The 24,468-nt window shown below is 48.7% G+C and overlaps 2 protein-coding genes across 7 annotated transcripts in view; one reads left to right on the top strand and one right to left on the bottom strand.

Moving 5' to 3' along the window:
• Positions 1-1,332: 1,332 nt before the first annotated feature.
• On the bottom strand, positions 1,333-11,970 carry Ncdn (neurochondrin). 3 transcript variants are annotated; one of them, XM_004665233.3, is made up of 8 exons: positions 11,564-11,970; positions 11,200-11,267; positions 10,186-10,326; positions 8,109-9,077; positions 6,886-7,127; positions 5,166-5,390; positions 4,612-4,754; positions 1,333-2,830 (listed from the first exon to the last, which is right to left on the bottom strand). In XM_004665233.3, the coding sequence occupies exons 2-8, from the start codon at positions 11,230-11,232 to the stop codon at positions 2,394-2,396; spliced, it is 2,190 nt and encodes a 729-aa protein (XP_004665290.1). In that variant the 5' UTR covers positions 11,233-11,267; positions 11,564-11,970; the 3' UTR covers positions 1,333-2,393. The 3 variants fall into 3 exon arrangements, with proteins under 3 accessions (XP_004665290.1, XP_004665291.1, XP_045006660.1); XM_004665234.3 differs by lacking the exon at positions 11,200-11,267 and having other exon boundaries at positions 11,564-11,969; XM_045150725.1 differs by lacking the exons at positions 11,200-11,267; positions 11,564-11,970 and adding an exon at positions 10,902-10,924.
• Positions 11,897-24,468, top strand: part of Kiaa0319l (KIAA0319 like) — a 142,546-nt gene continuing 129,974 nt past the window's right edge. For 2 of the 4 annotated variants that reach the window (XM_045150721.1, XM_045150722.1), the window contains exons 1-2: positions 12,064-12,300; positions 16,051-16,220. In XM_045150721.1, the coding sequence (XP_045006656.1) occupies positions 12,143-12,300; positions 16,051-16,220 (328 nt within the window). In that variant the 5' untranslated portion in view covers positions 12,064-12,142. Of the gene's footprint in view, positions 11,914-12,063; positions 12,301-12,394; positions 12,480-16,050; positions 16,221-24,468 lie in introns of those variants that run through there. The other 2 variants (XM_045150723.1, XM_045150724.1) reach the window with 2 other exon arrangements.

Raw genomic sequence — 24,468 nt, forward strand, 5'->3', positions numbered from 1 at the left:
CCTGGCTTCAGCTGTCACTTCGTAAAATGCAAACTGGATTCCATTCTAATATGCTCAAAATCGTTCCTTCAGCACGTATCCATATTTAAGCTCCTGAGCACTGTACACTATGATGTAGTGTGACCTCATCTTCTAAGACATGCTTCCATGTCTTACTTATTTTGGATTCTCGAGGTAGGATCTCACTCTAGCCCAGGCTGACCTAGAATTCACTATGTAATCTCAGGGTGGCCTCAAACTCACAGCGATCCTCCGACCTCTGACTCCTGAGTGCTGGGATTAAAGGCGTGCACCAACACGCCCGGCTGTCTTATTTATGTTTTGGTGTACTATGTGGTGTGTGTGTGCAGTGTGTACATGTGTAAGTGCATGTGCACACATGCGGAGATCAGGGGAAGCCATTGCGTGTCCTCTGTTGCTCTTCTGCTGTATTTTTCCGGGTTAGGGTCTCTCACTGCACCTGGAGAACCCCATTTTTTGGCTGGACTGGTTGGTCATGGAGCCCCAACAATGATCCTGTCTCCACGCACAGCACCAAGCAAGAGGGTGCTTGGCTCGACTCTACTGAGGCACACAGGTCCTTCCCCTTATTTGACAGGACAGAGATCAACTGGTAGCCTGAAAGCATGTTTTGTTAGTCCAATAGTAACCTATTGGGGGGCGGGGAGAATGCAACATTCAATTTCCAATAAAAATTAGGATTTCTGGCCTCTTTAAAAGTTGTAAGGTAGCTGGGTTTGGTGGCACATGTCTTTAATCCCTACACTCAGGAGGTAGAGGTAGAAGGGTCACTGTGGGTTAGAGGCCAGCATGGGACTACAGAATGAGTTCCAGGTCAGCCTAGGCTACAGACAGACCCTACCTCAGGGGAAGGGGTCTTATAAACGAAAATAAATAAAATTCCAGTCATCTAGCTGGATGTGGTGGCACATGCCTTTAATCCCAATACTTGGGAAGCAGAGGTAGGAAGACTGCCATGAGTTTGAGGCCATGGGGCTACAGATGGAGACTCTACCTTCAAACACATCACCCTCTAAAAAAACAGTTGTAGGATGAAGCAGAGGCTGTTGGTAACATGTTGCTGAGAAGGGAGGGGACATTATTCATTATCTCCTGAGCCCCAGCTAGTCCAAGCATCTAGGGTCTACAAACTTACTAGGCACAGGGTGCACCTAAAGCTATGTGTGTAATCAGAATCCAGGTCCCTTCTGAAGGGCCGAATGGGGTAACATTTCTGAAGCGTGTTTAGAAGGCTGCAATCAGCACAGTAGTGAGAATGGAACCTAGAAAGCAGAGGGCAGGTGCAGGGCAGATCACACAGGAGTCTCCTCATCACCAATGAACATTTATTGAGTGTCCACATGTGCACAGCTTTGAACTTGGCGGTCACAGAACACACTGGGGGAGGCTGGGTGGGGGTAGCGAGGGATCGGGTGTGTGGGTTCTGAAGAAAGGTCCCTGCTGGAGCTGCCAGTCGCATCTCGCTGCAGAGAGGAGTCATAGAGGGGAGGGAGGGGGAGGTGAAGCCAGGCACCGTGGTGGCGGTAGGGTGCAGTCACTGGGGAAACATGCGGATTCTGGGGCGGTGTGACCTCCTGCTCCTGGCTCCAGCCAGGCCAGGTGGCACTAGGGGAAAGGGATCAGATGCTCAGGTGACCAAGCAAGGATAATAAGCAAAATAAATACCCACCCCAACTCCCACTGTCACTCTGCTGCAACATGACACAAAAGCTTAAGAGACCCAAACCTAAGGGCTCTTGGGTCTCCTCGAGGAAGCTCAGGTGGAAGGAGGTTCCCCACCCCCCCCTATGGCCTGTCTGCTCCAGGATGCCCTTGAAGGACGGGGGCAGCTCAGACCCTGGGTCACTGAGGTTGAAAGGAAGAACTGCGATGTCAATGGCCTGAGCCTGCTCTCTGCACAAGGGCAAGAGCTGAATGGCCAATTTAAAGGGCGTGGACCTGGGGGAGCCAGAAGGGGCACCACAGTCTAGGGAAGGCCACGCCCTGGCCGGCAGGGCCCACGGGCTGAGGCAGTCAGTGCCTGCCAGCCCTGTCCTACCCTGGGGCCTCCCTCCTGTCGGGGAGCCAGACACTGGGTATAATGACACCTGCTGCCCCCCTCCCTGGGGGCTACTCCAACATTCCCCGGCCTGGCGGGGCCAACCATGGTGATTTCCAAGCCTACCCCTACCCCTGTGGGGGCTGGGAGGTGGGACGCTGCTCCTTACACTTGAGAGGTGGGCACCATGCCCTTTGCCCTCAGGAAAGCCAGAAAGCTGGGGTGTTTGTGGGGGAAGTCTGAGGAAGGGGTCCAGTTTGGGGGCTTCAGGGAAGATGCCTCCTCCCTTCTTCCCTCGCTGCCTGCCCCCAGGTCTGTCCCCAGTGGATGCCCCTCAGGGCTCTGACAGGCACTGCTCTAAGGCAGCCATGCGGTAATGGCTGGCCGTTTCCTCACCAGCCTGCAGCCTCATGGCCTCCCGGCACAGCCGGTTGGCACGGGCCAACTCCACCAAGACACCCTGGTAGGCGGCCACCATTTCAGGCTTGACGGAGTTGGGGCTGACACTGCCAAGCAGCTGTAGCAGCTCCTGTGGCCAGCGGGAGCGCAGGGCGGCAGGGGCCAGCCAGGGCAGCAGTGGCACACAGCCCGTGAAGGCCTGCATGCCCAGGAACCAGAGCTCCTGCAGGTCAGCCCAGATGCCCTCATAGTCAGGGGACAGGGCCAGCACTGCCTGGTCGGAGCCAGAGGTGGGCCGCGCCACATGGGACTGTGACAAGAAGAGGATGGCAGCAGCAAAGAAACCTCGTGAAGCTGGGGTTCCCTGAAGAGCTGGAAAGAACAGAGAGAGCAGTGGCATGAATCAGACGGGCCAGCGCTGAGCCGGCCCCTCACAGTCCCTCCTGGGAGGACGTGCTCAGAAAGCAGAAACTTCCTGGGATTCAAACTGCCTGAGTTCAGGCTCCTGTCTTTGACATGTCTGTTTGACCTTGGGTAGTTAACTTTGTCGGGTCTGCTTCCTCGTAGTAAAAAGGGGCCACTAGTGTCCTAATTTGAGCAATTTGTTGTGAATTAAATAATCCTGGTACATGGGAGGGGAAGGGAGAGGGGGGCTGGAGAGATGGCTCAGTGGTTAAAGGCACTTGCTTGCAAAGCCTGATGGCCTGGGTTCAATTCTCTAGTAGCCAGATAAAACCAGATGCAAAAGCCAGGCGTGGTGGTGCACTCCTTTAATCCTAGTACTTGGGAGACAGAGGTAGGAGGATCGCCATGAGCTTGAGGCCATCCTGAAACTACAGAGTGAGTTCCAGGTCAGCCTGGGCTAAGAGTGAGACCCTACCTCAAAAAACAAGCAAACAAAAAAAAAAGCCCCAGATGCACAAAGTAGCATATCCATCTGGAGTTCCTTTGCAGTGGCAGGGGGCCATGGTGCACCCACATTCTTGCTCTCCCTTTGCTTGCAAATAAATAAAAATATTTTAAAAATCTTGGTCCATTCCATCACCATGTCAGATGTGAGAGAAAGTTTTCACAGCAGCTGGGTGTGGTGCATACACATTTAATCCCAACACTTGGGAGGCAGAGGTAGGAGGATCGCTGTGAGTTCAAGGCCAGCCTGAGACCACATAATGAATTCCAGATCAGTCTGGACTAGAGGGAGATCCTACCTTGGAAAAAAAAAAAAAGTTCACAACAGAGACCCTAGCAGCTAGTGGTGGGGAGCCCTTCACCAGGCTGAAAATGAAGATGCAGACTTGGGTTCCTAGGCCAGAAGAGGGCGCCAGAGAGAAAAGTTCGCAGTGACCCAGCTTTGGCATACTTGCTACACAGGGAGCTCTCCAGGAAACTATTCACTCAAGGTGGTGGCATTTGTAGGTGAGCCAGCACTGGGACCATTGCATAGTGGCTCTACTTGTAGGCTAAAAGGGCTTCTGGCCCACAGAAACATGCTCCCCTTGCCACAGCAGGATACTCTGCTAGGATCCCCACACAGAAAAGAAAATAGAGGCAGCTGAGGGTACGGGCATGTTACACCCTGTTCCCAGGCATCTGCTCAGTTCCTCCAACCTGACAGATGGGACCCAATAGGCGGGGACAGAGGGACCCAAGCAGACACCCACAGCCAAAGTGGGAGACAATGAGGGCTGCCAGGGGCTGGAGGGGGCACATAGTCAGCAGCAGGGTGGGGAGAATGTACCGAGAGGCAGGGTTGACGGCTGTCAATGGAGAGTGTGAGGCGCTGGGCGGTTAAAACCTCAATGGAGGAAGTCAGGTTTCTGACTCAACGCCCCATGGGGGCGGCTCTACCTTGCCAACACTGGATTCAGAGGCCCTGGCTGCCAGGGATTCCAGGTGCCTATGCTTGTGCCTTTGAGCAGGCCTGTACTGCACACCCACCAGACTTTGCCTTAAAAGTCTTCAAAAGGAGAGAATGTTATCATCTTGGGAAGAAGAGAGGGGGTAGCGGATAGAGACAATACCGTAGAGATTTCCTCTAGACTGGAAAATTCTGCAAAACCATGTTTTGAAAATGGGAACCTTGGGCTCTGAATACAATAGGTCCACCCTGGCCTTCTATGTTCCCCTAGGAGGCTTGGGCCCCGAGGGCTTACCTGGAGAGGTGCTAAGGAGTCTGGCCATGAGGAGGCCCAGGGTGGCCACATTGGCAGCCAGAAGTAGCCTTCCTTGCTGCTGCACTAGCGAGGGCAGTGATGCCATCAGTGTGTTCATAAGAGATGTGAAGCAGGCGTCCCGCCTGATGAGAAAGAAGGGGTAGATAGGGCAGGCAGAGAGAAGTTAGTGGCCTACAACATGCCCTTTGGAAAATCTGGCTTCGGGGGCTTCCGACTTATCCAGACAGGCCAGGGTTTGGCAGCAGGGTGAAGTGTTAACTTTGAGTCTCAAGCCTAGCATCTGGGATGGGTTAGACGCCAACTAGCAGAGCTGAGTTATGGCTGGAGCAGATGGGCATGAACTGGGCAGGGAAGGGTCTAGATATGCCCAATCCTTGAGTGGGACTGGCTCTGTCTACTCTGAAAACCCTTTCACTCCAACACTAAAAGAAACCTACAGATGTTAGGAAGCAAAGGAAGAGTTGAGATTTGGTATAATGGGGCAGAGTCCTGTGCTCCTTAGGTCTCCTCCCAACCTTTCCCAAGCCCCTCACTTGATCAGCCCTGGTGCAGTGACCACCAGGTTGAGGAAGATGTGGCAGCAGGTCTGCAAGCCGATCTCCACGCTGTCGGGCAGCACCGAGGTGTCGTGCCCAGGGGATGTGAGCTCCCACTGCTGCAGGAAGTACTTGCACAGAAGTGAGGGCGCTCCTTCCTTGATCAGGATCTCCCGAGGTCCATCCTCAACTGTCAGGTGGCACCAGCCAGGCAGGAGCAGCCTGGGGATGTGGGAAAGACAGATGTATGTGGGGCTGGGAGAAATGAAGGCACGAAAAATGTCTTCTCTTGCCATGCGTGGTGGTAATCTCAGCACTTGGGAGGCAGAGGTAGGAGGATCACTATGAGTTCGAGGCCACCCTGAGACTCCATAGTGAATTCCAGGTCAGCCTGGACTAGAGTGAGACCCTACCTCAAAAAAAGAAAAAGTAGGAAAGCTGGGCGTGGTGGCGCACGCCTTTAATCCCAGCTCTCAGGAGGCAGAGGTAGGAGGACTGCTGTGAGTTCGAGGCCACCCTGAGACTACAGAGTAAATTCCAGGTCAACCTACCTCGGAAAACCAAAAAAAAAAAAAAAAAAAAAAAAAAAAAAGTAGGAGTAGGGGAGGACATATCTTTATAAGGACTGCAGAAAAAGACTAGCTTTGGAATCACACAGTCTTGAGCTCAGGATTTGCCACACAGTGTAATGACAAGAAGGTCTAATTTAACCTCTTTGAGCCTCATGCCCTTTATGGTTTTTTTTTTGTTTGCTTGTTTTGTTTTGTGTTGTTTTTTACACAAGGTCTCACTTTGTCACCCAGATTGACCTCAAACTTGCAACAATTCTCCTGCCTAAACTGAGATTACAGACTGTGAGCCACCAAACCCAGCTATTTTTCTCATCTTTAAAACATGGAAGAAAGAAGTTTTTTTTTGGTCAGATTTGCTATGTGGACCAAATGAGTTTGTTCTGGTATGGAAAAACATTTGGCTTGTGGCAAGAAGCTCAGTCATCCTAAGTTTTTTTTTTATTGAAAAACTTGGCCTGGCATGGTGTTGCACATCCTTAATCCCAGCACTTGGGAGGCAGAGGTAGGAGGATCGTCGTGAGTTCAAGGCCATCCTGACACTACATAGTGAATTCCAGGTCAGCCTGGACCAAAGTGAGACCCTCACCTTGAAAAGCAAAATAAATAAATAAATAAATAAAACTGGAGATGGTTAAGTAATCCATGACAATGAAGCAGCCCTATGGGGACCAACCGCCCAAAACAAACAGCAACAATCATGAGGGCTCTCACAGCCCAAACATGGAGCCAGACAATCTCATTTGAGGAAGACAGTGTATCCCTGAGTGACCCTTTCTCTCTTTTTCTTTCTTTTTTGGTTTTTCTAGTCCAGGCTGACCTGGAATTCACAATGTAGCCTCAGGGTGGCCTCAAACTCATGGTGATCCACCTACCTCTGCCTCCCAAGTGCTGGGATTAAAGGTACGTGCCACCATGCCCGGCCCCTTTTTCATTTTTCTTTTTACTGTCTCTTTCTTTTTTGAAACAGGGTCTTGCTATTTATAGCCCTTGATGACTGGTACTCACCATGTAGCCCAAGCTGGCCTTCAACTCATGATCTCTTGCCTCAGCCTCTTGAGTGCTGAAAGTACAGTCATAAGCCACAACTCCTGGCAACTCATTTCTTAGGAATGGTCTAGCTGGACAGCCTATAGCTACACACTCACCGGAGAGCATCCCCGGGCCAGGTGGACCCTGGAGTGGTGGGAGAGATGGCCAAAGTGGCCACCTGCTGTGAAAGGTCATTGGCCTCCTCAGCCTCCTCGTAGAGGGTCTTGGCATAGCGAACGAGGAAGGGCAGCAGTTGGCACACCTCCTTACGCAGGGATGAAGTCTCTTCAGCCAGCCAGGCACCCAGGATCCGCACCGAGGCAAACACAAAGGGCTCCTTCTGCTTCTCTGGCCCCACCTGTTGCCACAGGACCCCACTGAAGTGGTGCAGGACCAGAAACCCTTCTCTGCTTCTCCAGCCTGTTGGCCAGTCTGGGGATAACACAACTCAAAGGGAATTCTGGCCTGTGAACCCTTCAAAGGTGGGCACTAAGCCTTATTCTACCCAGAACCTAGCACACGGATGGGACACACCGCACAGGGCCTGATACTAAGTTGAATGGATCTCAGACAGCATGCCTGGCACTCACTGAGAGTCAAGCCATAGTCCCCCAACTCTTCAGCTCCCTGGTAGCCAGGGGACCAAGGGACTCCTACAGATCTACAGTTAAGTAGCATTCCTCTACAGAGGCTCTGAACTGGGGTAAGAGCAGGTATGCCATGTAAATAGAGGGGAATGTCCTTTGGTGTTGAATCAGGAAGATAACAGCAGAACTTGGCATGGTTTGCTGAATATGTAGCTGGTGAGTTCAGTGGCCAGAGCGAGCCATTAAAGAAACGAGTCATGTCTAAATCCCTGTGGGACAGGAGAGGCGGCCTTCAGATAGGAACTGGAGAGGGTGGTGGAGCAACACAGATTCAGCCAAACCCGTACAGAGGCCAGGGCGCAGGCACCGTGCCAGTTTGTGTGCGTATATATGTAAGGCAATGCTGCAGAGTGAGCGGAGCAGCCTGCTTCCAACTTTGTGTGTGGCGTGTAGTACGTGTGTACTGCACAGTGTGTGCGAGTGGGTGGTTACTGTGTTGTATGTGTGTGTGTGTGTGTGTGTGCGTGCTGTGATAGGAGTGCACATATGGTGTGTGGTATGGTGCTCGTGTGGAGGCCCAAAGAGGGAGGGTGAGAAAGGGAAGCTCGGCCACACACTACTCCTGGAGTGCTTGCTGCAGCAGCAGCCTGAGTTCACATGCTGTCTGTCTCCCGTTACGCTTTTCCCAGCTACTGCACTGGCTAACCCCATCACCACCACCGGGGCCCCTCTGGGGATCGCTGGACGCTCACCTGCAGCAAGTAGTGGATGACTGCGCCAATGGCCTCTTTCATGATGCTCACGAGCTGTACTTTCTGAGGCTCCTTAAGTAGTGACTGCTCACAGCGGGTACACTCCTGGATCCCCAACTCCATGAGGGCATAACAGGCGGTCACCACATCCTCCTTCACCTCGGTGCCAGTCTCCTCCAGGGCCAGCCGCACCTCCACACATGCCAGATTCACCAGCAGGGCCAGGAACTTGCTCCCGGAGCTGCCCACTGGTATCCAGTCGGAGCCGCAGGCGTGAGCCAGACGGGCTGCCAGCTTCAGGGCAGGGTTGCGCTGCCAGGAGCTCAACTTGCTTCCTAGTATGCGTGCCAGCCCAGCCTGTAGATCCCGGTAGCATTCAGGGGGCACAGTGGCTGGGGGGAGAAAAAGGGGCAGCAGCTGGCAGAGCTCAAACTTGCTGGCATCCTCGGCTTTCTGGAAATCCTCGCTGAGGCCCCGCAAGACAGCAAGGAGGTCGGGCTCCGCCTCCTTCCAGCACTGCGTCTCTGCAGCAGCCAGCAGCCCCACCAGGAGCGCCAGGGCCTGGTCAAAGCCATAGCCATGACCCAGGTATGCCTGGCACAAAGCAGACACTGTGCCACCGGCAATGAGGTGCCGGGGCCCACGAGGTGTGCCTGCTACCGCCGTCAGGCACTGGTAGGTGTCATCGATCATGGAGCGGCGGGCAGCATCGTCAGGGTCTCCCCGGGCTGTAAGGAAGGTGCTAAGGATGGGGATCTTGTTCAGGACCTGGGGATGGGTGGCCAGTTCAGGGTCGCTGCAGAAACAAGCCAGCAAGGCCACACCCAGGGCCCGGAGAACATGGTCAGGGCAGCCATCAGGTGCCTCCTTGGTGGTCAGGAGACGATTGGGAAAAGTGAAGCCAACAGCATCAAAGATCCGCCTCCGAGTTTTGGCATCGATGTCACCTGCTTTGACTGCCTTGGTCACCTATGGGGGGGAGGGGTAATGTGCTATTAGCAGGATGAAAGGAAAAGGTGGCAAAGTCTGTCCCTTCCCTGCACCCTGGGCATCGAGGACCAGAAGGAACAGGTTATGCAACAGGACTCACTCTGGGGTCATTTCTTCCAGCTCCTTCTTTCTCCTTGACAGACACGTGTGACCTCTGGGATCCCTCTTATCTATGATTACCCTGGGGAAGGGAGGTCCCGTCCTCCTCAACCACTCATTTGGACAGTTGGTCACCTGGCCAGTTGAGAAGTTCTTCCTGATATCTAATCTAGATGCCCACAACCTGGGATGGAAGGGGCTTAGAACTTGGTGTCAAAACCCCCAAGGATTCAGGGTCCTTTTCTAAACTGCTCGTCTCTAGAGAAGTCTCTGATCCATTTCCGCCACCTTCTCATGGGAAGTGGCTCCTGTGTCTTGCCTTTCTGTATGTCAAAACATTTCCCCTTACATTTCACCTAAACACCTCCTCTGCTGCAGTGTGAGCCCTTGACTCCAGAGCCTTCTCCCTGTTACCATGGCAAACAAGCTGTACTCCCTCCTCCCCTTACCCCCCACACACCAGCCCCCCCCCCCCAGCACTGCAGCTTCTGCTCTGCTGTCCCCAGCTTGAGTTCCTCCAAACAGGGCTAAGACCTGACCCAGCTCCCTTACTTTTAACTTACCTGCTGCCATCCTGGCCATCTCCTAAGCCCCTTCCTCAGTCACTTCCAGGCTTGCTACTCTCTTGGGTCGCAGGAAAAAAAAAAAAAAAAAGCACCCAGCCCTCAAGTACTCTGCACTAGTTACAACCTGCTGCTGTTACCACATGAGTCAGCTCCCATCTGCTCTGGGACGCCCCAGAAAGCAAACCCAGGCAGCCTCCTCCACAGCCCCAGTGCCACAGCCTTATTCACCCCCATTCTTCTCCTCTTGCCCCTATTCCCAGGGAAGCATAAAGGATACAAAGCTAGAGAGATATTAGGGCCTTTTTGGTGCCTACAGGGTTGTCAGCACTAGATATCTTTGAGGACTTGATGACCCCCACATTCCTTTTAGGGACCCAACCACCCAGCAGTTTCCAACCCCCAATTATCAGCCAGTTCCTTACTAGCAGCAGGGCTGCAAACTGCTCGCTGTCATTCTTGGCCTCACGGAGGGCTCCCAGGTAGCGCTCCAGGGTGGGGTTTCGGCTCTCTGCCTGGTTCAGAGCTGGCTCACAATCCGAGGCCATGATGCCCGCCTTGCCCAACTGTGAACACAAGAGGGACTGAGCATCCCTCTGCAGAGGAGGGGCGGGGGCGGGGGCGGGGGTGGAAGTGGAGGATGGAGGGAGGGGTTAGCACAGAAGGAGGGGAGGGAGGATTTGGAAGGGTGGCTTCCTCGTAACTGACCTCCCTTGGGGGAGCCCCTTTAAGAGGCTGGACTTGGAAATCTTTTGGGATGAAGGGACCCTAGTCCAAGGTCACCTCCAGAAAAGTGGGAGAACAGGACCATGCATCCTGCGGTTTAGCTGGACAGCTCTCCTCACTAATCTAGAGGTGTGAGGGGGCTGGCCCTGCTGCTCAGCACATGGGGCAGGAGTGGTGAGGACAGACAGGGAGGAATGGAAACATACATGGGTGAAGTTCGATTATCCGGACTCTCGGGCTGCCAAGGGAGAAAAGGGCATCCTAGGCTTCCTTTGCCCTCTCTTCTTCAGAAGAGGGAGAACATAAGCCTCAGCAGAAGTGGGAGGACAAGCTCACCAGGGAAGGCTTTGGAAGACCCTCTTGAGGACCCCACCCCTCCAGCCAAGGCTCTCAGTCGCCCCCGCAGACTCCTTGCCTTCTCTCCTTCCCCTCCCTCGTGTAGAGGCTGCAAAAGCAGCGGCAGCGGCGGCGGCGGCGGCGGCGGCGGCGGCGGCGGCGGCAGCAGCAGCAGCAGCAGCAGAATTAACCCCTTGGGCTCCCTGTCCTCGCCCTCCCCGTCCCACTACCAGCCTGAGTGCCGGCAGTGGGCTAGAGAGGCAAGAAGGGGTCAAGTAGCTCCCGGGATAACAGAGAATGCAAAAACCGGATAATCGAAGCAGAGCTGCTGAGATGGGGAGATGAGAAGGGGAAGAAGGGATCCTGGCGGTCACCACCTGTCCCACCGCGGCCAGGTCACAACACGACATTGATGAAGTCACGACAGGGCGACGATGAGATCACACTTCACGATGGCGCGGTGATGTCACGGAAGAGATCACAGCAAAATCACGACATGGAGGGGAGAAGGCCCCCCCAAAGATGACAGGGCAAAATTTAAAAACTATATAAATATTGAAAAAGGGCTGTGACAAAATGGGAGTCTCGACAGAGCACGATGGTGTCGCGATATGGCACGATGGAGTCGCGATAGGGTCCCAGGGGATAAGTCAGCATCGATCAGCGCCGGCTCGGAGAGGCTCCGGCTGGGATGCAGGGAAGGACCTGAAGTGTATGTTGGGGGGGGAGGGCTGAGCTCACCAGGCTGCGGCCCCCGAGCTGCGAAGTCTTCTCTGGGCGCGATGCTCCGCGAGCCTGGGGCCGCTGCTCACGCCGCCGCGTTGCCCACTCTTGGCTCCAGGTTGCTGCAGCTCCACCCCCACCCACGCATGGCTCTCGACCAATCCGCGGCGACTTCACTCGGGGCTCTGGCCAATGACACGCCAGGGCGCTAAACCGTAGGGAGGGCGTGTAGCCGCTGCGGCCATTTTCCTTGTGGGTCCAGCCGGAGTGCGGGGCGTGAGGCTCGTGCCCAAGGAAGCTTAGTGGGCAGAGCGGCCCGCGAGGGCACGAGGCGGAAGGCTTGAGAGGCCCAGACGCCTTCTTGGCTTGTGCGTAGGTCTACTGTCAGCTCCGCTCCTCCTCCCTGGGGACCTCGCGGCTGGGACTGCGCTTCCGGATTGGGGGGCGGGGGCGCGGGCGGGCTTGATGAGCGTGAAGAATGTGCTTCCGGGTCGCGCCCCGGGGAGGTGGGAGGGGAAGGTGGCGTTTCCGGCCGCGGTCGCTGTCCAGGGAGGCTGAGGCAAGAGGGAGCTGTCCGGGTGGGAAGCGAACACTTAAATGTTCTTGCACTTCCTCGTCCACTGCGCGAGGGGAGAGAGGGGGGGGACAGTAGGTGGGACCCCCGTCCCCCTCTATCCCCCGCCCAGGGCCCATGGACCGGGAGGAGGCGGAGTCCGCCGAGAGCTGGGGCCCCGCTATGTGGCCCTGAGCCCCCGGTAAGGTGGCCGGGGAGGCTCTGACGGCCGAGGCCCGAGGACCATGAGCTCGGGGGAGAGGGGGCCGCAGGAGGGACGGACGATGCCTTGTTGGGGGGTGCGCCGACAGGGGTGTTGGCACCCCGGAGGTTGGAAGCTCCTGGCTCGGCCGGGGTAGTCAGCTGCGTCTGGCCTTGCAGGTGCGGAGCTCGATTCCCAGAGACTGAAACCTGTTTTCTTTTTGGGTCCCGGGTCCGGTCAGGCAAACTCCCTTCCTTCCCTTGGCAAAGCGACAGACAGACAGACAGACAGACCGTGTGCTGCCGTCCTCCTGACATCCTCGACCTCTGCAGCCTCGCCCTCAGCTGCTGCCGGTGCGGTGGATCTCGCCACCGAGAGAAAAGAGTTGATAACAGCAGAGGGGTGGAGGGGGCGGGGCGGGGGCGGGCACGTGGACGGAAACCTGCCACATTTCGGAATTTTGAAAAACCATGCCTCTTTAGCGGGTCCTGCGGTGGCTTCCCGTGATCGCTAAGGCGAACCGAAGGAAGCTAAAATAGAAAAAAAAACAAAAACAAAAACAAAACTCGGGAATGCTTTGCCTTCCCTCACCTCCTGGTGGTCTGTGCCCCAGCCGACCATGGGATTGCTGTTCATGAAGCGTGTTAGCCAGTCTCCTTGTGCTTTCTTGTGATTAACAGACTGGAAACTAGGAACAAATTGGAAAGACGACCTCCTGGAACAATCTGTTCGTCTTTCCAGCTATTTGGAAAACAGTGTCTGCAAATATAAGCAAAGCTATTCATGGCAGTCTGTTCTGTAACTTTCCCGAGTATCTAAGACTCCCTCTCCCCACCCCAACCTTAAAGCTTTATTCTTGGTTTACTCACACCCGCTGAATAGACGGGCTCTGTCATTATTCAAACATATCTTATCGCTGTGTACATAAATGGAGTTCCACGTATGTAGTTGACAGACTGAACTATGATCCATCCCCCATCGACCTGAAGTACTAAGTAAACATTACCCCCTGCTCTGTCTGAACAGCTGCTACAACACAGAGTGCTTTTATTTCGGGTGTACTTGTAACGCCCTAAATGCCAGAACTATAGGGAGCTTTTCTAGATTTTCATTTGTCAAGTACTGTGGGGGTGTGTGTTCTCTCCCTGGGTTGTTACCCCTTGATTTGATAACAAACCCCTGGATCTTAGTGATGTTTTGTTGTTCCTCTGGTCAGCAAGCATTTAACTGGACCCTACCAGGGATTTGTGCCTACAGGCAATTGTAGGTTTTAGCAGAATGACTGGTTGGGACTGAAAATGAAATTAGCCTTGCCTCTCATGAGCACGCTTTGTAAGACATGGCACTTCTAATCAGCTCGCTAGTCCAATGGTGTTTATTACTCCTGTTTTCAAAGCCTATTCATTTCTTTTCTGCTTTTCCCACCCACCTGCCAGGATATTGATGACAGGTATTGAGTCACCTTGCATTTTAAATCCTTTTGTGGTAGGCAGAAATGTGTTGGGTAAGATACACACACACACTCACATACATTCTACATTCCATCCTGGAAGGCTGGAGAACTTTCTTGGCATACTTTCTTAGACTCCATTTCATAATCTGAAGATGTTTGTGGCCCTCACACCTCCTTTTTGCCCCCCAACCCTCTAACGTAATTACAAAACAACTAGAAATAGGAATAGATGAAAAGGAATAAGAAAGATAAAGTCTTTCAGATGCCTGTAGCTCAGTGAAAGCCTTTTCTGGCATATGCAGCACCCCAGTTTAAAAAAATATTTTTTAATTTGTTTTAAATATTTCATATTTATTTGACAGAGAGAAGGAGAGAGAGTGTGAGAGGAAAGAGAATGGGTGCACCAGAGCCTCCAGCCACTGCAAATGAACACCAGACACATGTACCACCCTGTGCATATGGCTTGCGTGGGTCCTGAGGAATCAAACCTGGATCCTTTGGCTTTGCAGGCATGCACCTTAACTGCTAAGCCATTCCTCCAGCCCTTATTTATTTATTCAAGAGAGAGAGAGAGAGAGAGAATGGGAACACCAGGGCCTCTAGCCACTGCAAATGAACTCCAGACATGTGCTACCATAAGCATCTGGTTTAAGTGGGTTCTGGGAAATCAAACTTGGGTCCTTAGGCTTCTCAGGAAAATGCCTTTAACCACTAAGTCATCTCTCTAGTTCCTCAGTTTTGCAGTGGTATGTATGTATCTGGTTGTTTCCTGGCTTTAGTATTGGAAGCTAACTCATGTGGTACTGGCTCCCTATATGCCACCTGGAGGTGAAGGTTAAGGGTGTCACTCTGTGCCACTTGCCATATGTGGATGACAGGTACATACTAAGGAAGTTTTTGTTTTGTTTTGTTTTGTTTTGTTTTAATTTGAGAGAGAGAGAGAATGGTCACACCAGGGCCTTCAGCTGCTGCAAACTCCAGACGCATGTACCACCTGTGCATCTGGCTTACTAGGGTCCTAGGGACTCAAACCTGGGTCCTTTGGCTTTGCAGACAAACGCCTTAACTGCTAAGCCATTTCTCTAGCCCTATTTTTATTTTTATATATTTGCAAGCAGAGAGAAGAAGTGAGAGAGAATATGAACAGTTGTACCAGGGCCTGCAGCCACTGTAAATGGACTCCAGATGCATGTGCCACTTTGTGCATCTGACTCCATGTGTGGGTCCTGTAGAATTGAACTCCAGTCATTAGGCCCTGAAGGCAAGCACCTTAACCATTGTGCCATTTCTCCAGCCCAAATGGAAGATGTTTTTGTTGAGGGTGTGTCTCAGTATTTTGCTCAGGCTGGCCTTTGCAGTCCTCTTCCTTAGCTTCCCAAAGTAGCTGGAACTTCAAGTAAGAAACACTGTGCCCAGCCAACAGATACTTGAATTGCTTCTTCAGGATTTTGTCAACTCTCATACCGTTTTCAAAATTTATTTATTTAAGTGTGAAGAAGCTTTTTAAAAATCAGTGTCGTGCCCCCCCACCCCCCGATTTAGGACCTTAGTCTGGTGGCTCATGCCTTTCATTCCAGCATTCTGGAGGTTGAGATAAAAAGATCACCATGAGTTCAAGGCCAGCCTGGACTAGAGTGAAACCCTGTGTTGAAAAATAGAAAAAAATAAAAAAGAAAGGGTATAGCCACTCAAACCTAGAGTAGCCAGCACAGTGCATAACGTATACACTAAATTTAAGCCAGGAATTATGAATGACCAGGAAGAGTGTATGTAGAAGGGTAAACAGGGTGGATTTGTAAAGAAGTAGTGGCAGGAATATTTGCAAACTGGACCAGTGCCCTGTCTGAATAACATTGGAAATTTATAGCAACAGGGGACCAGAAAATGCTCTTGGTTAATGTAGTTAAAGGAAGTCCAATCTGCATAGATAAGAAAATGGGTTTGGTCAAAGGTGCTAGTAGAACTGGAATTGATAACTAAAAGTATTACTTTTTCCCCCCAGGTTGGTGCTCTTGCCATTCTGTCACACTGATGATTTACTGTTAGATTAGACAATAGTGGAATATAAAAATGTTTCGCTCTTAACAGTGGATGCATTTTATATCTCTTGCTGTGTTGTTATACTGATAATTACAGGCTATGTCAAAATTCAGCTTTAAAATTTACTGGCAGGGATGAGCACTGAAAGACAAACTTGAAATTTCTCTTTCTCCCAATCTGTCACATTTTCTAGCATTCTACATTTCCAGGAATCAATTATTAATTACTTGGCATATAATTTCTTTCTGTCTTTCTAGTGTACTGGTTCCATCTCTCTGGAAGGCCATGGAGAAGAGACTGGGAGTCAAGCCAAGTCCTGCTTCCTGGATTCTCTCAGGATCTTGTTGGCAGACATCAGTGAGACAGTTGAGAAGCTTGTACCTGTTTTCTATTTGCTTCTGCTTCAGTGCTCTGTGGCTGACAACAGGTACCATTTTCTTATAGATTTAACTCCCTCTGTTTGTTTTAAAGACTCCCAGGAGGCAGAAAGGTGATCTGCTGACTGACAAACTGTCATCATCCTCTTGGTGGACGTTTAGTTGGGTTTGTTTTGTTTTGGAATCAAGATTTAAATTGTATTTTTGGAGTTGGTAAAATCATTTGAGATTTTGTAGAACTGGTACGGTCATTTTGAGATATATATTTTTTGTAAAGATATATTGACAAGGAAAAGTTTTTGAATTTGAACAGATCTTGGTTCATTTCACTTAATGACTGGGACCTTGGGTATATTTCCTAATATCTTCTGTTTTGTGTGTGTGTGTGTGTGTGTGTGTGTGTGTGTGTGTGTGTGTGCACGCGCACGCGCACACATGTGCTGAAGCCAGAGAAAGATGTCTGATGTCCTCCTCTATTGCTCTTCCACCTGATTTTCTTGAGACAGAGTCTCTCAGTGAGCCTGGAGCTTGTGTCATTTTTCAGTTAGATTGGCTGACCAGTGAACTCCAACAGTCGTGCCTCTGCCCCACTCAGTGCCAGGGTTACAGGCTTCTTATGTTGGTGCTGGGAGTCAAACTGAAGTTCCTCAGTGAGCCATTTCCTCATCCCCTCTGCCTATCCCTTTCTCCTTCCCTCCCTCCCTCTTTTTTTGGGGGGGCAGGGTCTCGTTATGTAGCTCCAGCTGGCCTTAATCATGAGTCTACTGTCTCAGGCTCCTGGGAGCTGGGATCAAAGTTGTGTGTTGCCACACCTGCCTTACTTAATGTCTTTGAGTAAGGCTAAGACTTATTTCTAAGGTTGTCTTGAGAAGTAAAATAATAAAAGCATGTAATACAGCTCTCTGAACATACCTGCTTAGTGAATGATACTTCCTTTCCCTTCCTAGGGGAATTTACACTGGCAGAAAGGATGTATTTCTTTTCTTTTCTTGTATAGAAAGCTGTGTTGATAGATTATATTTTCATTTTATAGAGTATGCTTTCTTCCTCAAGAATATTTCACCCAGCTAGAGTCTCTTGCCAGGAATCAATGCTAAGAAGGCTAAATGTCAAAATACCCATTCTGTCTTTTGTCCTTATTTTTCCTTCAGTTCTTTTGTTGATGTTTCCTTTCAAAGTAGGGAGTATGGGAAAATAGCAATTTGAGAAAGATTTTGGTGTATGCCCTCATTGTGGACAGTGACCAAAGCCTTCCACTGTAGAAAGACCACTGTTAGGGATAGTGCATTAGCCTCTGGCACTTAAAAAGATTTCTGCTACTTTCCTAAAACAATTGGTGGTCATGATCCTGAAAACCAAGTTATTACTGTGTTTAGCAATTTTAGTAGCATCAGCTCTGAGGCTGTTGTCTCACAGCGGTGATTGGTGATTGCATGATTATAATGGAGGAAATTGCAGTTGATAGAAAGCTGATCCAAATGCTTTGTTGACTATTTCTGGGCAACATTTCTTGTAAGAGAATTTGAATTAAATAATTGAATGATTTAATACTATTAAATTAAGAAAATCACTTTTGTTTTTCTGAAATATACCAAGTATATACCAGGTTTCTGGCTAGAAGCATTGCATACCTTCTCATCTGATTTTTATGATAACCCTAAAACAAATAGTTTATGCAATTTTTGTATGTGTGTATGTGTCTTGTGTCTGTGCACGTATGTATGCATGTTCATGTGTGTGGGCACATGTGTTAGTGCAGTTGCATGTGGAGGGCCAAAGGTTGCTGTTGAGTATCTTCCTTAATCACTCTGCATCCTAGTCTCTAAATCAAGGTCTCTCACTGAGCCTGGAGCTTACTAATTTGGCTAGTCTCACCAGCCATTGAACCCCAAGACTCCCGTCTCTGCCCTCAGCACTGGGATTGTTTGTGCACATCACCAAGTCTGGCATTTTTAAAAAAATTATTTATTTTAAAGATTTTTTTAAAACTTTATTTTTATTTATTAGAGAGAGAGATCCAGAGAGGGGGGGTGCACCAGGGCCTCCAGCCACTGCAAAAGAACTCCAGATGTGTGCGCCCCCTTGTGCATCTGGATTACGTGGGTACTGGGGAATTGAACCAAGGTCCTTTGGCTTTGCAGGCAAACGCCTTAACCACTAAGCCATCCCTCCAGCCCCATTTTAAAGATTTTTTTTTTTAATTATTTGACAGAGAGAGAGAGAGAAAGAGTGAGAATAGGCATGTCAGGGCCTCTTGCCACTGCAAATGAACTCCAGATGCATGTGCCACCATGTGCATCTGGTTTATGTGGGACCTGGAGAATTGAACCTGGATCCTCAGGCTTCACAGGCAAGTGCCTTAACCGCTAAGCCTTCCCTCCAGCCCAAGTCTGGCATTTTTATGTGGGTTTTGAGTATCTGCATTTAGGTCCTATGCTTAGTGGCAAGGGCTGTACTGACTGAGCCATTACCCTAGTCTTAGGGTTTGTTGTTTTTGTTGTTATTATTGTTTTTGAGGTAGGGTCTCACTGTAGCTCAGGCTGACCTGGAATTCACTGTGTAGTTTTGAACTCACAGCAATCTTCCTACTTCTGCCTTCGGAGTGCTGGGATTAAAGGTGTGCGCCACCACACCTAGCCTAGGCTTATGTCTTTTTTGGAGGGCCAAAGACAATTGTGTTCACCCAAAACTATGATATGGAGCTATCTCTTAGAAGTATTCAAAGTACAATAGGAGGCAAAAGCAATTCTGAGTGTTTTTGTATATGTCAATAATGCCTGGTGAGCTCCCTGGCCATGCCTTTAGTACCCTTTGGGCTTGGTGGTTAAAAACAACATTCCCACGAGATGTATGTGTATGTAGATGTTAAGGTGGTGTTGTCAGGAGTAATTTTGGTGGATTTAGATTGGATCATTTCAATTTTTGAATAGTTTAGAAGAAATAAAATCAGAAGCAATGTGCATTCAAACTGTGGAACATCAAGCAACGCATGGCATACATGTAGGGGTAAGGCATTGGGACTCTTTAATATCAACTATGTGAGAGGTTTGCTTGTTTTTGAGGTAGGGTTTCATTCTAGTTCAGGCTGACCTCAAACTCATGCAATCCTATCTCTGCCTTCAAGCGCTGGGATTAAAGGCATGTGCCACCACACCCAGCTTCAATTGTGTTTTCTTTTGCTTTGTTTTGTTGAGGCCGAATCTCACTCTAAACTAGGACGACCTGGAACTGACTTTGTAGTCCAGGCTAGCTAGTTTCAAATTCACTGTGATCCTTCTACCTCAGTGCTGGAATTCCAAGTGCTGGAATTAAGGTGTGAGCCATCATGCCTGATAACATCAGTTTTTTAGAAAGGCAACATACTGATAGGAAAAAAAAAAAAAAAGTGCATTGGGAGACTGGAGAGATGGCTTAGCAGTTACCCAGGTTCAGTTCCCCAGTACCCATGAAAGCCAGATGCACAAGGTGACATGTATGTCTGGAGTTCATTTGTAGTGACTGGAGGGCCTGGCACACCCATTCTCTCTCTTTAATAAATAAATAAAATATTTATTTTAAAAGTGTACTAGAGCTGGGTATGGTGGTGCGCACCTGTAATCCCAGCACTCAGGAGGCAGAGGTAGGAGGATTGCTGTGAGTTTGAGGCCACCATGAGACTAAATGGTTAATTCCACGTCGGCCTGGATCAGAGTGAGAACCTACCTGGAAAAAACAAAACAAAAAGTGTATTGGGCTGGAGAGATGGCTCAATAGTTAAGGCACTTGCCTGAAAAGCCTAGAAACCCCAGTTCAGTTTCCCAGTGCCCACATAAAGCCAGATGCACAAAGTGGAACATGCATCTGGAGTTTGCAGTTGCTAGAAGACCCGGTGTACCCAGTCTCTCTCTCTCTACTTGCATATAAATAAAAATTTTTAAAAAACTGTAGGGGGCCTGGTGAGATGGCTCAGTGGCTAAGGCACTTGCCAGCAATGCCTAATAACGTTGGTTTGATTCCCCAGTATCCACATATAGCCAGATGCACAAAGTGCTGCATGCATCTGGAGTTTGTTTGCAATGGTTGAGGCCCTGGCACACGTATTCTCTCTCTCTCCCTCTTTCTCTCTTTAAACAAACAAACAAAAAAAAGAAATAAAAAAGTATAAGGGTGGAGAGATGGCTTAGTGGCTAAAGCATTTGCCTGCAAACTCTTAAGGACCCAAATTTAATTCCCCAGTATCCATATAAGCCAGATGCACAAGGTGGCTCATGTGTCCAGAGTTCATTTGCAGTGGCTAGAGGCCCTGACATGTCCATTTTCTCTCTCTTTGCCCCCTCTCTTTCTCAAATAAATCAATCAATCAATAAAATATTCTTTAGAAATCCTTTTAAAAGCTGGGCATGGTGGTACACACCTTTAATCCCAGCATTTGGGAGGCAGAGGTAGGAGGATCACCATAAGTTTGAGGCCACCCTGAGATTACATAGTGAATTCCAGGTCAGCCTGGGCTAGAGTGAGACCCTACCTTGAAAAAAACAACAAAAAAATATAAAAAGAATAGTTGCATATTTACTGTGGTACCATAGTACCATAGTAATAGAAGTAGAAAAAAATAAAAATGGAAGTACCATAGTAATAGAAATGAATAGATATCATATAAAGCAACCTAAAATAAGAAACATACCTTTATATATTTTGGGCAGTAGCTATTATGATTTCCATATTCTTCTGTGTTTTCTAGATTTTTCTCTTAGTATTTTTGGATAACTTCCTTTTTTATTTAAATTAGCAGGACAGCACCTATTAAACAACAAAATAATAGCAGTGAAACCTATTTGTGGTACCCCAAGTCAGTATTTATCTACTTAGGTTCATTCCATTTTTACCTGAGCTTATGTGTTTGTTTGTTTGTTTTTTCTGACAAAATACGTTCTTTTTTGTGGTGGTTGTTATTGAGGTAGTGTTTCGCTCTAGCCTATGCTGACCTGGAATTTACTATGTAGTCTCAGGCTGGCCTCCAACTCATAGCGATTCTCCTACCTCTGCCTCCCAAGTGCCAAGATGCCCAGCTCAAAATACATTCTTGTTTGTGTTGTCATGTAGCTTCTGAATTATTCTGTATTATTCCTAGGAAACTAACCAAAATGAGGAAAGTCTTCAGTTATCCCCATTCCTAGTTATCACTTACCAGTTAACTCCATATTTAGTAGAGACCTGGGTGTATACTGTTATACATCTAGTTGGTTACATTTTCTTTTCTACTTTTAAGATAAGTGAGCAAAACCCAGTGCTAAAAAGCAGTGATTGCTAGGCTTGGTGGCGCATACCTTTAATCCCAGCACTCGGGAAGCAGAAGTAGGAGGATCAGATCACTGTGAGTTTGAGGCCACCCTGAGACTCCGTAGTGAATTCCAGGTCAGCCTGGCCTAGAGTGAGACCCTACCTTGAAAAAAACCAAAAAAGAAAAAAAAAAAAGCAGTGATTATAATTTGTCTGATAGAAGACACCCTGTCTTCCTTATGAGCCATTTAGTCACTATTTATCTGTATAACTTTACTATTAAATAGTTTGAAAATGTGAGATGACTCTAAGAACTTAGAAATTTCCTGCAGTAATTTATCAACTTAAAAAATTATATAAAATTTATTTGTGTATTTATTTGCAAGTAGCAAGAGATAGAAGAGAGAGAGACAGACAGACAGAATGGGCATGCCAGGGCCTCCAGCCACTACAAATGAACTTTAGATGCATGTGCCACTTTGCGCATGTGGTTTACATGGGAATCAAACCCAGGTCATCAGGCTTTGCAGGCAAGTGTCTTAACTGCTAAGCTAGCTCTCTAGCCCTCACCAACTTTTTTTTTAAATTTTTTATTTATTTATTTGAGAGCAACAGATAGCGGGAGAGAGAGAGAATGGGCGCTCCAGGGCTTCCAGCCTCTGCAAACAAACTCCAGACGTGTGCGCCCCCTTGTGCATCTGGCTAACGTGGGACCTGGGGAACCGAGCCTCGAACCGGGGTCCTTAGGCTTCACAGGCAAGCACTTAACCGCTAAGCCATCTCTCCAGCCCCCTCACCAACTTTTTGATAGCAAGAATCTTGTCTTTTCGCTTATCCTTGGTATTCTAAGCAAGTACAGGAATTTTTTTTTTTAGGTACAAGGATTTGACACATAGCTGTACCATAAAATATTTGTTGACTTAATAGTACATTTATCAATAAGGGAATTATCCTTTTAGGATTAAACTGTAAAGTCAACATAATTAGAGCAGATGTTTACCAAGGCACCTGAAGGAAACACATGCCTCTGAAGCCAACAGATGGAACTAAAATCCTAAATACATTAGCATATCCAAGAACAAGTGAAACATTTGAGGAGCTGTGTGTGTTTGGGAACTGCAAGAACCTAATTGGCACTGGAATCCTAAAAAAGAGGCTAATATAACACTAAAGCTAATAATTGGCTCTGGAAATAAACTTCTTGACCTTCTGGGAAGGAGATTATACAGTTGGTTAATAAGTATTTAGGGTATAGAAAGAGATTAGTCAACTTCGAACCATTCTTAGAGAACTTACTAGGACTCTGGGCAAGGCAAGAGGATAATGAACACGTGTACAACACAACCCCTGCCCTAGAACAATGTCCAGTTTTATGAGGAAACTAGATAAATAAATACATTATATGGTAGTGAAAAAATAATGGATGCAGGCAGAGTGCTCTTGGAGTTTGAGAAGACATGCTTAGCATAGAGGTGCAGGAGAGATCTGGGGAACCTTTTCTAGAGAAGCAGTTTTGAAAGTTGGACTTGAAGGATTCAGAAACTCGTCCCAGGCAATAGGAATGCAAGAGCAAAGGCACAGAGTATGGAATGGCCTGAGATGTAGATAGAACTCCACACCCTTCAGTGCTGCTCAACTAGGAAGAGCCAAGCTGGAAGGGCAGGTCATGGAGGGAGGTAGTGGTCAGGTTACAAAGAATCTTGTTGGCCCTACTAAGGAGCCTCAGTTTTTATTTTTTTTTTTTCCAAAGTAGGGTCTCACTGTATCTCAGGCTGACCTGGAATTTACTTTGTAGTCTCAGAGTAGCCTTGAACTCACGGCAATCCTCCTACCTCTGCCTCCCAAGTGCTGGGATTAAAGGTATGTGCCACCACACCCAGCTCAGTTTTGATCTTTTTAGGGAGATAGTCTATACATTTTCTGCTTTGTAGCCCAGGCAGTCCTTGAATTTGCAACCCTTGAGTACCTGTTGCTTATATAACTAGGCTTGGCTCAAAATTTTCTTTTTCCCTCTTCTTCTTTTCTTTGGCAGTGGTGGTGATGAATCCCAGGGCCTTGTGGCAAGTTAGGCAAGTGCTCTACCACTGAGCTCTTGTCTTCTGGTGCTTTTGAGACAGCCTGGAACTCACTGTGTAGCCCAGGACAGTCCTCCTGCCTCAGTCTCCCAAATGCTAAGATTATAGGCATAAGCCACCATACCTTGCTCAAATTTTCTTGATTATTCACTACAGTCCAGAAAAAGTTGAAGATGTGCTCATATATGTGTGGATATATGTATGTATTTACACACTGTGTCAAACAACATTGTATGAATGCCCAAGACAAAAATTTAAAGGAATCAACTAAAAAGCAAATATGAAGTAATAAAATGTTTATTAATTATTTTAGTGTACAAAATAATATATTTCATTATGACATTTTATTATACGTATGTCACTGGTTACAGAATGAGTTTCAGGTCAACCAGGGTGAGCGTGAGACCCTGCTTCAAAAAACGAAGGGCTGGAAAGATGGTTTAGCAGTTAAGGCTCTTGCCTACGAAGCCTAAGGACTCATGTTCAACTCTCCAGGTTCCATGTAAGCCAGACACACAAAGTAACATAAGTGTGCAAGGTCACATGTGCACACAAGGGGGAATACATGTGTGGAGTTTGATTTCAGTAGCTGAGGTCCTGGCATCCCAGTTCTCTCTCTTGCCTAATATATATATATGTATGTATGTATTCATATATATATGGATATGCCAGTCTGTTAATCCCACCACAGGGGGGGCAGAGGTAGGAGAATTGCTGTGACTTTGACGCCAGCCAAAGACTACATAGTGAATTCCAGGTCAGCCTGGGCTAGAATGAGACCCTACCTCAAAAAACAAAACAATGAGCTGGAGAGACGGCTTAGTGGTTAAGCACTTGCCTGTGAAGCCTAAGGACCCCAGTTCAAGGCTTGATTCTCCAGTTCAAGAACCCATGTAAGCCAGATGCACAAGGGGTTACATGCATCTGGATTTCATTTGCAGTGGCTGGAGGTCCTGGTGCATCC

The sequence above is a fragment of the Jaculus jaculus genome, chromosome 5 (genome assembly GCF_020740685.1).
Source record: "Jaculus jaculus isolate mJacJac1 chromosome 5, mJacJac1.mat.Y.cur, whole genome shotgun sequence".
In the NCBI taxonomy this organism is placed as follows: domain Eukaryota; kingdom Metazoa; phylum Chordata; class Mammalia; order Rodentia; family Dipodidae; genus Jaculus; species Jaculus jaculus.

Excerpts from the sequence above, each read along its gene's own strand:
- Ncdn (XM_004665233.3), bottom strand. The coding sequence starts at position 11,232 with ATGTCGTGTTGTGACCTGGCCGCGGTGGGACAG. Across the intron at positions 9,078-10,185 it reads AGTTTGCAGCCCTGCTGCTA|GTGACCAAGGCAGTCAAAGC; the intron begins GTAAGGAACTGG and ends TCCCCCCCATAG. Across the intron at positions 5,391-6,885 it reads TGGCCCGGGGATGCTCTCCG|GCTGCTCCTGCCTGGCTGGT; the intron begins GTGAGTGTGTAG and ends CCACATCCCCAG.